Here is a 12551-nt window from a genome sequence, read left to right on the forward strand (position 1 = left end):
TAATGTGGACTATAGCACACCCACACATGTGGTGTAAAAGGCCCTATAGGCATAGTAGCCATACAGTAGCAGACTGAGGATCCTACACATGCACTCAAAGAGAGGAAAGATTATGTCTAAAAAGACAGAAAATATACATTTAACCAAGCCGATTAGAGAAAATGTGCACAAAATGTGTCTGCATTATGAAACTGCTCAGCTGTCAGTGAAAGCACCACTATGCTAAACTAAAGGGCGTCTAATAAACAAGATGTTTCCGTCTCTATCTTTCAGGAGTACAGAGAGAAGAGGGATCATCTCTCATTTATCTTTTTTTTGTTTCTTTAAGTTTATTTTCACCTCATCTACATAGCCCCATTATCAGATATCACCTATACGACTCCACCATGCCGTCCAACACTGTCACCAACAACAACAACGCTGCATTCAAAGACTCTGACTACGCCGATTCACCTGGAAACAGAATGGTAAGAAACACGTGCGCCTCAGGAATCTCCCTTCAGGTATTTATGAGACTCTTGTGAAGCTTGGCACGTTGCTTAATGACTCAGGATTTCTCACTTTTATAGCTGGTGGGTTCAAAGAGTTCATGCAGTCATGTTTTGGATTTTTGAATGATGAGCTAAGCTGTTGTTAATATTGCATTCGAGTCTTTCACTGCAAAATGCAATTTTTATGAAAGCCCTCAAACTCAACAGATTTAACAGGAGATTAGTCACTCCTGGGTTTATGCAGCAATCATGTAGTACTGCGAGTCCTTTAATACCCCCCCTCCCCAAGTATGTTTACATGCATGAGTGGGTGTTTGTCGTCAGAAGACAGCTTGTGAGTAATACTTTGACGTTAAATTATTGGTTTAGTCACTTTAGGTCAAAGCCCAGTCAAATTGTTCCAAATGTTATGGATGGATTGAATCAACCTGTCAATGCCGTAACGATCTTTGCAATCTAAAGACCAACTGGATAATTTCCTCCCGTTTATTGAAGAAAAAGTCAGATTATTACCAAATAATCTAACAGCAATGTGTAGTGCCGTGTCACCTTTCATGATGCAGGCACTCATTATCACAGTCTGTGCGTAACTGCAGCATCACTGAAGCTCCACAGAGGCAGCAGCAGCGCTGATGAGAGGCGAGATGCAGCTGTATTATGTGACACTCGCTGTTGTAATGGTGCTTGGTGACGTGGGCGTTGGCTGTTGTAGGTTTTGCTTGAGCTGGAGCAGCTCTACAGCTTTTTTTTTTTTAATACTGGGGTGGAGGGGGATCTTTTCTTTTCCTCTACATTCCCATTACACAGTACTGGCCTTAGTCCTGTTGCCTGGCAACAGTCATTGCCTTAAATAACCGGCTACTCAGACGGAAATAGTGCAGGGATATGGACAACGCAGTGGGGTTCACTCCAGGCTACAACAAATCATATTTCAGGCCTTTTTTTGTTGTTTCCTGGAAATATTAGAGTGAAGCTGTGTGAAAATGGCATTTCACTAAGTCTGAGCACCCAGGCTGGGAATTGTTTGAACGGCGAGTGTTGTGTGTGTTGGCTGCTCGTTCAGAGATAGCCAGGCAACACTGAATTGTGTCATCCAAGTAAGTGGTTTCCAAATGAGCCTGCACGCCAGGCTGCACTCAAAACGTGCTATTATCTATGCAAATGCTGCTGCCCTGTGAGGAAAAAAAACAAAAGCACCAGCTCTCTGTTGGTAATCACACAATGATCGCGGCACCATCTGCAAAACACATCCTCTCTAAAGAGCATCAACATCTACATTTAAAATACCCTTTAAAGGCTGATCCAGCGATATGTATCAATAATAACCCTGTGCCCATTAATCACAGCATCAGTTACTCTCATCACATCTATCTCTTTATGCGTATCACCCTGGGACGCTAATGTTTGATGGATTTATTATTCCATTTTAGCGGCAAACACTCTCAGGACGTAACATGGCCTGACCTTTTAAATGTATGCATGGTTATTACAGTCCTCCATCTTTTGAAATATTTAAGCAATAGAATCTATAGGAGTCTGTGCAGGCATATGTCCAGTTCTTTCAGAATGTTTTAAAGAAAAAATATAAAGAGAAATTGATGAAATGTCACAAATGCTTTAAAAGATATTCTGTGTCCCATCAGGCTGTTACCTAATGATGATTTGCTCTTGTATCTGTATCGCTTTAACCAAAAACGCTGACTCTCTTGTTACTTATTGTGGTATTTATTGTATCGTGTATCATGCACATACAATTGAGAACCGTAGATGTACTGATAAATACCATTATATGACTTCATGTATATTGCCTCTCGTCTATAGAAGACAGGAAAAATGCTATACTGTTTAGGTGTGATTTTGATGTTTATTTTGAAAGGGTGACACATTTTGATAGCAGAGATATATAACTTCAACTTGTGGATATTTAATCAATGATTTTCCACAATTTTCTGAACAATTTATGTACTTTTCATCCATGTTGGCTAAAAATAGGAGGCTCTAATTTCATCCACGACCTTGGAAACAGCAGTTCGGGGGGGGGGGGGCATTTAGTAGCTGTTGGTCATATCACAGATCTTCACGAGCAGATTGAGTTTGCCAGAAGCTTCACATCTACAAATAGACAATATAAGTCCTTAAAGTGTTTATAAAAAAGGCAAATTGAACATCTGCAATTCCATGACAACTGGGCAAACTATCTGCTGATGAAGATCGTGTGGTTAGACTCAACGTTCTACAGCAGCGGCTAAATCTCTACCGTTGTTTCCAAGGTTTGTTGCTAACTGAAATATAGTCTTCAGACGTTCATGTAAGACGCATTCCTAATCAAATGTAAAATGAAAAGTATACATACTGTCTTAAAAGCACCACTGATTGCTTTTGCATCCTGGATAGCGCTTTAATTTTGTATCTTGTGAAAATGCAATGCAAGTCTTATAATCCAATGTAGTTTTTAAATGCCATTTTGATTATTTTCCAGATCGTTTTTCAAAATATTCTTAAGCAGGAATAAGAATATATTCAATAGGAAGAAGAACTGCAGAGTGTTATTGTCACTGTAGTTAGCTTCCAATTGCATTGAAGGTGTTGCACCTGTTCCTGGTCTTCCCTGCTGCTCTAACGTAATAAGGTCACTAAATGTTGTTGCTGTATTTAACACTTCCAATATGCAAAGACAAAATCATCTTACTGTGGTTTTCTGTCATGTTATCCGATGCAACAGTGCCAAAGATTAAAATAAAACTACCTAACAGCAAGTCAGCGGAGGGACTTGGTGGCAGAGTGACTTACAGTGCGGAGAGCTCATTTATCTCAGAGGGAATCTCACATTCAACACTGAAGGAATTTAATAAAAGGACCCAGCCCCCCTCCTCACTGCTGCTGTCAGGAACAGCCTTGCAGACTCATTTGCATTCAGACCTGATGCTGGTGGTCCTATTGAGTCAATATTGAAACTCAAAGCATCTACATTAGGATCATCTTTTCTCCCATCAACCCCTGGGGTACTTGGTGGTGGCGGACATGGGGCTTTGTTCGCGGGGGGAGACAATTGTGTTAATCAAAGGAAAATTGTAGCAGGGGGAGGTGTGTGTGTGCGTGGGGGGGGGGGGTCGACGTCTTTGTAACGGTGTCAAGAGGGGGGGGTTGTCTCTGGAAGGTCAGCACTGCGTCCGCGGAGCTTTCACTTCAGCCGGGTTCAAAGGAACGTGCCATTCAGTTTCTATCTGTCTCATTGTCCACTCAGCCACAGACACTGCAGGGACTCACTGCAGACTCCCCCCAAAATGGTTGAGTTTTCAGTGTAGTGCACTTTGGTGTGTGTCCTGCAGATTTAGTATCACTCCAGCAGCGGCATCTATGGCTATTTAGCTTATTTTATGTGCAAGTACAGTCTTTCTAACATGGAAAGATTCTTATGTGCATCCATTATCTATAGATTAATACGATATTTCTATAGATAATGACACTGTTAAAACTGCCTTATTGAGTCTATATCAAGATTTGTTGGTTGACAGGGTGAAAGCACAATACTGGACATGGACCTGGTGACAGAGGAGAAGTCGGCTAAAAGCAGTGCCTCTTGTAAAGTTGTCAAGCCTGCAAGAAAACGCAAGCAGTTTCCGGTGAGTGTTCTAACATTTTACAACTACATCCATCTGTGCATGCATACTTGTTTAACAGAGATCACATTTCCGGTATGTCGGCTGAATTTTGCTCAAAGTAAAGATTAGATATCAACTATTTCCCGAGTACTGAACACATAAAAGAAAAAAGCTGCACTGTGTAAATTGGTTATGGCTGGGTGCGCTCGATACGTTTTTATGTTTCATTCATGTCAAATGAAAGGCAACAAATCCCCCCTTCTCAGATCACATCTCAAAGTCACATCTTAAGGCAGCTGTTTACCGCCTCTATACCCGGGGGTGAAAATCCTGCCGTCATGGAGAAGGGCAAGATGTGATTAATTGATTAAATACAGGGATAAATGCACACATTTTCAAACAATCTATGCTGAAAGGCATTCATTTAGTTTTACTTGAGCTGGAGAAAGAAATGTTTCTGTTTTGGGGTGGGTTTCAGGGGCTGTTTGACCATCTAACATGCACTTTGGTTGAAGCAACTGCGCTCTTAGTATCCTTCAACAAAGTACTTGTAGGATCATCAAACCATGTGATACATTTCCTCCCCCTAGTCTGATTATCAGAGTGACGTGCCAATTTAGCTCACTGCATTCATTCTTTGATATATTACATGAGTCACTGAACACATTGAAGGTGTCCACACATCTCTCCGACATGAATTACAGGAGCTGCGGTTGTAACTTCTCAAAACTGACAATCGAACCTTTATGCCCGTTAATGCAGGCTCTGTCAAACTGTTTTTTTTTTTCTTTGCACTTTTGAATAATCGCAAAAGTGAGCCATTGAGGAGAGTTGGAATGTAAAGGATTAGCCAATGTTATCCATTTCTGTGACAGCAGACTTTTCACAACTGAAGCCTTGAGTTAAACATAATTATTTACCGTATAACATATTTAAAATACTTTCTATTAAGCATACCCCACCCTCAAGTGTGACATGATAGTCTCAATGCTAATTACAAAGCTATATGTGGTAAATAGTCTTAACACAAGGTTCTTTATTGTCAAACTAACATAGCTACAGAGTAATTATGTCGTTGAAAATCTTAGGTCACAGGCTTCTCCAACAATGCAACACAATAATACAGATAAGCAGACAATATTAAAACAATATTAAAGTATATTATATTAAAAGTAATACAAAAAAGAAAAATAGTTTTTTAAAAAGTGAGAAAGAAAAATGTGGAATAGTGCAATACAAGTCTATATACAAGTTATTGGAATGATATATTAGATCAGGGGTGGGGAACCTTTTCCCTCTCAAGGGCCATTTACATGTTTCCAACATCCTCCGAGGGCCGTACAAATGATTGACCTCTGCTTAAAAATACTAAAATCACAGCCCATTCATTACGCCTTTCTTTCATGCTGTGCAAAGAAAAAGCAACCTCTTAATCCAGATATTTTACCATGACTCGCGCATGCACGCACGTGCACGGTTGTGGCATGACCACCAAAACAGAAAGATATTGGACACAACATGTGTGCAAATGTATTTAGTTTCCTATCCATGTGAACATGATTTAAGTGTGTGTGGGGGGGGGGGGGGGCTAACCTCCTCTAGGGGGGTCTGACATTTTTTTTTAAATGTTGAAGTTAAAAGCATCAATCTGGTGCACTTTGAGAGCAACATTAGGAGATCTATGGATACATCTCTCAACACCCATATACAACGGAACTGTAAACAGATTATATTTTTCTTTATGGATATTTTACAAATCACTCTCCTTTTAAACTGTATTCTTGTTTATTAATAACAACTTTTTTTTACTGTCATATAGTATTTTATACCCGTTTACTTTATTCTCTTATTTTTTTATAACTATAATGATCATATAAAGATGTGCCTTTACCTCACTGGTTGTAGAAAAAGCTTCTTATATTCGTTAGCATAGCTAGATAACCAGATGCTAATAACAACAAAGTTATTGACTGTATGATCAGAATGACAGATGAACAGATCGCCACTGGGCTCACAACTAAAGACACAGCCACGCAGAAACTGCGGCATGTGTACGGCCTCTTATGGGTACTGCAATTTTTGGAAGTGCCGGAGCGACGTTCCGGTGTTCTCCGGCATAACTGCACCCCAGACGAGACATATACCACGTGATGACATGTTAGGCTCGTGTTGTGTTCAAGGACCCTGACCTTGGCTAGGAAAAACAGGCACTCGCTTGTTTAATTTGTTTGCTGTCTAGATTTCTTTAATTTTTTGCGTTTATATATTACCTCGAGGGCCGTACCAAATGGTCTCGCGGGCCGTATACGGCCCGGGGGCCGGAGGTTCCCCGCCCCTGTATTAGATAATAGATACATAATTACTAAGTAGCAGAATGTTATGAAATTGTTTCAGCAGTTCAGTTGTTTAACAGTCTTATTGCCTGCACTGCACATTTCTTCAAAGTGTCTATGTTCTTGTTGAAAGAATAAAACAACATCAACAGTATTCAAATCAAGGTGTAGTTTCACCCTTTAGTACATGTACTACTTTGCACCGCTTTGCACCCATTCATAAATAACATGCAGTCTGTTTGTGCTGCGTCTTGCATTTAAAAGCCCTGATTTAATAATGACTCTTGGGCCAACATGTAGCTTGATGTTTTTTCCCTGAGATGTTATAATTTGCATAACTTAAAAATCATGCTAATTAATTATCATGTTTGACACTAAAAAAACACAAATGGGATAACAGAAATAGTAACAGATATTGAATGGCAGGTAGGGTTAAGCCGGTTTGTGCCAGTGTATTTAAAGCAGTAGAAGTGGTACTACTAGATAAATAAAAGCTACACTCATTTAAGCGTGTTTTCACAGCGCTGGGGGATTGACCACATGTGCCAGACACTCCACTTACAAGGTGTTTTGCTATTGTTTGCTTCTATGAATGAATAATAGGAGCAGTGTGGTTAGCTGCTAGCTAGTATCTCAATAAGACTCACACACAGACTAACCTTAGCTCACCTAGGATAGGGCATTTCTTTTAGTATGAATCCTGAAGATAATTCTTCGGCTCTTTTGACTAATTATTAAAAGCCCAGTTTTGATGGTTGATATCTTTTTATGGAGGCATATCACACTCCTCAAGCCTTTTCCCATTACGCACACAGACATTATGCAAATTAAGGTCAATTAAGTTCCTGATAGAAAGGGTTGAATGTGTGCTTGAAAAATGGCAACCTTAAGTGAAGCATTCATTCGTTCACACGGTTGTATGTTTAACTTATTAAGTGACTTTGGTCCTTTCTACAGACTGTTAGATTCAGTACTTTCAGCTCCTCTAAACAGAGTTTAAAAATGCTCAGTAATAATTGTAAACTGTTTTCTGACATTGTATGGCCTTGTCAACACATGTGGTGATTTTATAATTATAAAGGGCCATTTGATCCATTGCTAATACTGATGAGTCCACCTTTAATGGGTTGTTAAACTAACTATGTGTAGGCTGTAATGCTGCAGCAGTTTGTGGAGTGTGAAGCCAGTTTTTTTACTTTGACCTCTGTCCGCCTGTCTGAGCTGCTTGATTTACTGAGTGTGACCTTTGACATCTTGAGGGGGCTACGTCTAGTTCACTGGGTCACTAATTTGCAGCGTAATCTTTTCAAAAACAGTTTGTGTGTGTGAACATATTGCCTGAGTTTGAACATGTGTTTTCAACTGTCTGTTTGTCTAAACTAACAGCCGCTTTTACTTTTAGAAATTGAGTGAGAATATTAATAATGTCTGAGCTGTGGATGTTTCGTTTTCATTCATCCTGTCAAACAGATTTACTGGAGCGCCGCTGTTTGTTTGAGAGCAACTGTTTAACATTTACAGTTCATTTGTTCTCAGTTACGACAATGATGAAGTCAATTAGAGTTTTGCTGCTTGCGAGGAATGCTTTAAAAAACAACGTTGGCTTGATGTAGCTTTGTTTTACATTACAGTAAAGGTTTTGTTTGCATCATTGCACCACATCATTTGCATTGCATTTGTTAAAGAGTTGTTTAATATGCCACTGGGCAACACTAAAACCATTTGATCTTTGAGCTTCAAGCACAGGATCTTGTGTTTGTTAAATCTGGTGTGCTGAAAGACAGATGACCCCCGAGGCGCTTCTGTCGTCCGTCTTAAATGCAAACTGCTGTACCTACATGTACAGGAGATGAAAGCTGCAGCGCTGCTCTAATCAGTGCTGACAGGCTGATCTCACAAGACGTGCTCCACTTTCTGCTCCCAGTAACCCAGTAATGGGAATGTCTGAGAAAGTGTGTTTTTATGGCTATTTTTAGTTAGGCAGAGACACTACTACATTTCTTTGAACTTGAAACGTATCTTTTCTCTGCCTTGCTAGACAGTTGGTGCTTTTTTTTTAGGTAAAGAAAGGTTTGAGAACTGAACGTCTGTCATTCACTCCTCTGCACAGAATGAAATAGTTTTACTGGGCGTTTCAAACTGGTCGCACTTTCCTTGTTGTCAAACAGCCAACATTCTCGACATACTTCCGTGCTGCTGTAATCGTGAATGCACCATTACAGGAAAGGCAGTAGTGTACCTGATGAACCCTAATGTAATTCTTTCCTCCCTTGCAAGTTACTGGCTGCACTGCAGATTTACTGTACCGACACTGCTTTGAAGTTTACAACTCTAGTTTAACAGAGCTGAAAAGGAAATGCCATAATTCACTGGCTAATAAGTCAAGCTACAGTTTGTGTCCAGATAGAGAAACAGAAGAAATAAAGTGTGTCTAATGTAAAAACAATAAATGCTCTACTCACATTTCCTGTCAAATAGACCCCTTAAGCTAATGCAAGGTGAAGAGTGCTTATCCTCACTGGGATAGTGCAGCTGTTTTATTGTTGCTCACTGGGATGACCTTTTCTCAAGCGTGCGGGATGATTTGTTGTATTTCCTGAAAGGTTTCGTTTATTGCACAGCCAGCTACAATATATCCAGTGATATGTCAGAACAGCTGACAGGCTTAACACTGTTTTACATCTTCACTCAGAACATCAAACTGTAACATACTGCTACAGCAATAACAGCCTTTAAAGCTGAGTGCCAGGATGTTCAAATGTAAACCCCCTCCTCTTATGCCGGCAGGTTGAGAGCTGCGGCTTGCTCAAAGGCAGTATGGGCATGGGCAACAGCTACAGCGGGGTGGGGAGGCCGTCCATGGCACAGGTCCACAACGGAGAGCTGGGCAGGCACAGAGACAGGACGTCTGACGCCTGCTTCCCAAAACAGGAGAAGAGGGAAGTGGAGAACGGGATCCCCAGAGACCCTGCCTCTTGCCAGGCAGAGGACAGCTTTCAGAGTCTGAGTCCGTCCTCAGAGAACGGATTCCTGCACGGCCGGGAAGAGCAAGACTCGGATAAAGAGAAGGACGACAACCCGACGACGCCGTGCAAGAAACGAGGGAGGCGGAAACTGGAGCGCCCAACAAAATGTAAGTTTTTTTGGCTTCTGCTTGTTTGAATCGGCTATATTTTGATCTGCTCTCAGGGAAAGTCATGTGCATGTGACTGTAACAAGATGTAGAGTAATGAGCTGTAATGGATGACAGGCTGAGGGGGTAACTCAACACAGAGAGCATAGCACTGACATCACCAGTTTAGACCAAGAGTTTTGGTCCTACTAAAACTGCACCACCTCAGTGCAGCAGCAGAAACCTTAGCATATAAAGATTATATAAATCAGGGGGGCACTGTGCAGAGAGAGAGAGAGAGAGAGAGAGAGAGAGAGAGACGGAGAGAGAGAGAGTGCTGATGGGCAGATTTAAGCCAATATGGAGATTAACAATATCACTTAGCCGCCCCTCCACTTGCTGCTTTTAGTCTCCCTCTCTGATAGCCACGTGTCTCTGCTGCTGCTCTCCCGGCCCGCAGAGACACCGGCTGTGACCTTGATGAGGAGTGCAGTAAATAAAGCCAGGGGAGGAGCGACCTGTCTCCTGGCAACCGGCCTCTGTTGGGAGCAGCAGGTCCGTGTTGTGGCCGGCGCCCCGTCAGGGGCCCTGCCAGGTGGATGGCGTCAAGCCCAGAAGTCTTTACAAACTGAGTCTGCTCTCGGTATTCACCTGATCTGCAACTAGGATCTGTTACTTCACTCTACAGCAGAGATCTGGGGTGACCCTGTTAGCTTATTGTGTAAATGGCAGAAAACTAGGTCTGCGGGTCTCCTCTCTAATCTGTGTTTGAGTCCAATGCTGCTCAGATTTAGTGGTCAAACCAGAGGGCATTACACAAGTCTAAATATCACACTTATACCTTGAAAATTCATTACAAATGTTTGACATTGCTTAAAACTACAATATCCACTTAATATATATAAACTGTAAATGATATACGTAAAGGTCATTATATCTAAACTGTTCAAAATACCACAAAAGTACACTAGCTCCTACATATTTAAACACCTCGATTTAGAAGAAGAAAAATATAGGGTACACACACACACACCACACACACACACACACACACACACACACACACACACACACACACACACACACACACACACACACACACACACACACACACACACACACACACACACACACACACACACACACACACACACACACACACACACACACACACACACACACACACACACACACACACACACACACACACACACACACACACACTATCGCAGAAATCACTATCATACTGACTGACAAGCTTCACAGCATCAAATCTTAACCACGAAAGAAATGAATGTAAACTGCGGCAACATCAATAATTGATTTATTCCTTAGCTCTGAACACAGTGACACTCATAAATTAACTCTTAAAATGTCACCCAGTATGTCACCAGACTGTTTTAAAGTGTCGGTTTGAATATAATGGACACGCAGGAAGTGCCTTTTACATTTTCAAGAGGCGACAAACAGCAGACGGCATGGACTCAACAGAAAGAGGAACAAAGTTGTCAGCATAAGCAGTTTTAGCCACAAAACCGTAGAACATACTAGATCAGAGTTCTGCAGGTCCCTCCATACCTGCAGCAGATGTTGGTGACATGTTTTTTTCTTTGAGGCTGCAGGCGGGCAGCAGCAGTCAGGTTGCAATGTATGAACGAAATGCAGGATAGATAGTTTGTTGACACACACACTTGCTGTCAGTTTGTGAGTAAAATATGAAGCCTACGACCCAAAATGTACAGGATTTCTTTCCATTAGAACATCAGAATATTATGGAGGAAAAGAGCAATATAGGATTACAGCATAGTAAGCAGGGGATTGTGGGACAAAAAGCAGGTAGTGTGCAAACACATAACGTGTCAAGTACTGCCAAGAGTTACTCTGTGAACGGACCAAATATACGGGTGCATCTGCATGACGTCTTGTCTTTTTAAAGCACTAAACAGCAACACTATACATACAGGGAAATATTAGTTATTACTAATTAGGGTTTGAATAGAGAGAGCTTTGGTATATTAGTCTTAGAGAGGTGAGTCCTTGGTGGGGGGGCAGTGTGTTGGATCGATAGTCTGCTAAACAGGGTTTCTGTTATCCATCTGGAGGGCACAGAAAGGATTTCAGCTCCAGCTATATGAGAGCCCTCTCAAACTGCTGAGGTATATCCTCTGTGGGCAACATTAGCCAGAACCCCTCACAAACCCAATGACCTTAGCAGTCTGCACCGCCTCACCGATTTGTTATATAGTCACTTATTCCTGATGAGGAGTTGTTGAAGATAAAAAGGAGCATGGGGGAGAGAGGGGGCTCAGCTACACATGGAAAAACTTGAAGAGGCTGCTAATAGCAGTGCTGCTATAAGAGAGCGGACTATTGTCTGGACCCGGTGTGTAGGGCACTTCACTGACAGGCCGGTGTTGGCCGTGCAGAAAACATGCCATCAAAAGTTGTCCTCGGCCTCTCAGGGCTCAAGTGTTATGATAGTGTTTGGGCTGCGACTCAGCAGATAGCCGTGTTTACTCAGGCTGTGCCATCATGCTAATTTAAGGCACACTTGCTTACATTGAAAAGTCAACGTTGCGAAAGTAAGACCAGGGGTGTTTGGCTTCTGGGATGAAGCTGATTTTGTCTTGTTTATCTATTTTTCTGCTGCTGCTGCTGCCATGGGTGAAAACCTTTCTCTGCCGTCTTAGTGTTTCAGTTGGGTGGTGTCCATGCTCCCTGGCTAACCCCTCACTGCTCTGCTGAACAAAGGAAAACAATGCTGTTAAAGAATGAATAACATGGAACTCCACATCTTAAATCACAGCCAAGTTAATGGGAAATCCCAACTGGAGCTTTTTATAGTGTTTTTTTATTAGACTGCGGTTTTAGCACATGTTTAACCAAATATCTTCTGTGCTATTCTTGACATTCTTTACTCTGCTCTTTACTCTACTCTGCACCTTCGCTTCTGGTTATGCAACTTCCGCTGTATATCTGGGCATTTTCTTTCCTGTGGAAAATATTTGTCTTT

General features: G+C 41.5%; 1 protein-coding gene across 7 annotated transcripts in view; it reads left to right on the forward strand.

Moving 5' to 3' along the window:
• Window positions 1–12551, forward strand: part of LOC117558860 (DNA (cytosine-5)-methyltransferase 3A-like) — a 41746-nt gene that overhangs the window by 952 nt on the left and 28243 nt on the right. For 5 of the 7 annotated variants that reach the window (XM_034235313.1, XM_034235317.1, XM_034235318.1 and 2 more), the window contains exons 2-4: window positions 274–467; window positions 4007–4114; window positions 9214–9559. In XM_034235313.1, coding sequence (XP_034091204.1) covers window positions 387–467; window positions 4007–4114; window positions 9214–9559 — 535 coding nt within the window. In that variant the 5' untranslated portion in view covers window positions 274–386. The remainder of the gene's footprint in view (window positions 1–273; window positions 468–4006; window positions 4115–9213; window positions 9560–12551) is intronic. The other 2 variants (XM_034235316.1, XM_034235315.1) reach the window with 2 other exon arrangements.

Source organism: Gymnodraco acuticeps, unplaced genomic scaffold, assembly GCF_902827175.1.
Source record: "Gymnodraco acuticeps unplaced genomic scaffold, fGymAcu1.1, whole genome shotgun sequence".
Classification (NCBI taxonomy): domain Eukaryota; kingdom Metazoa; phylum Chordata; class Actinopteri; order Perciformes; family Bathydraconidae; genus Gymnodraco; species Gymnodraco acuticeps.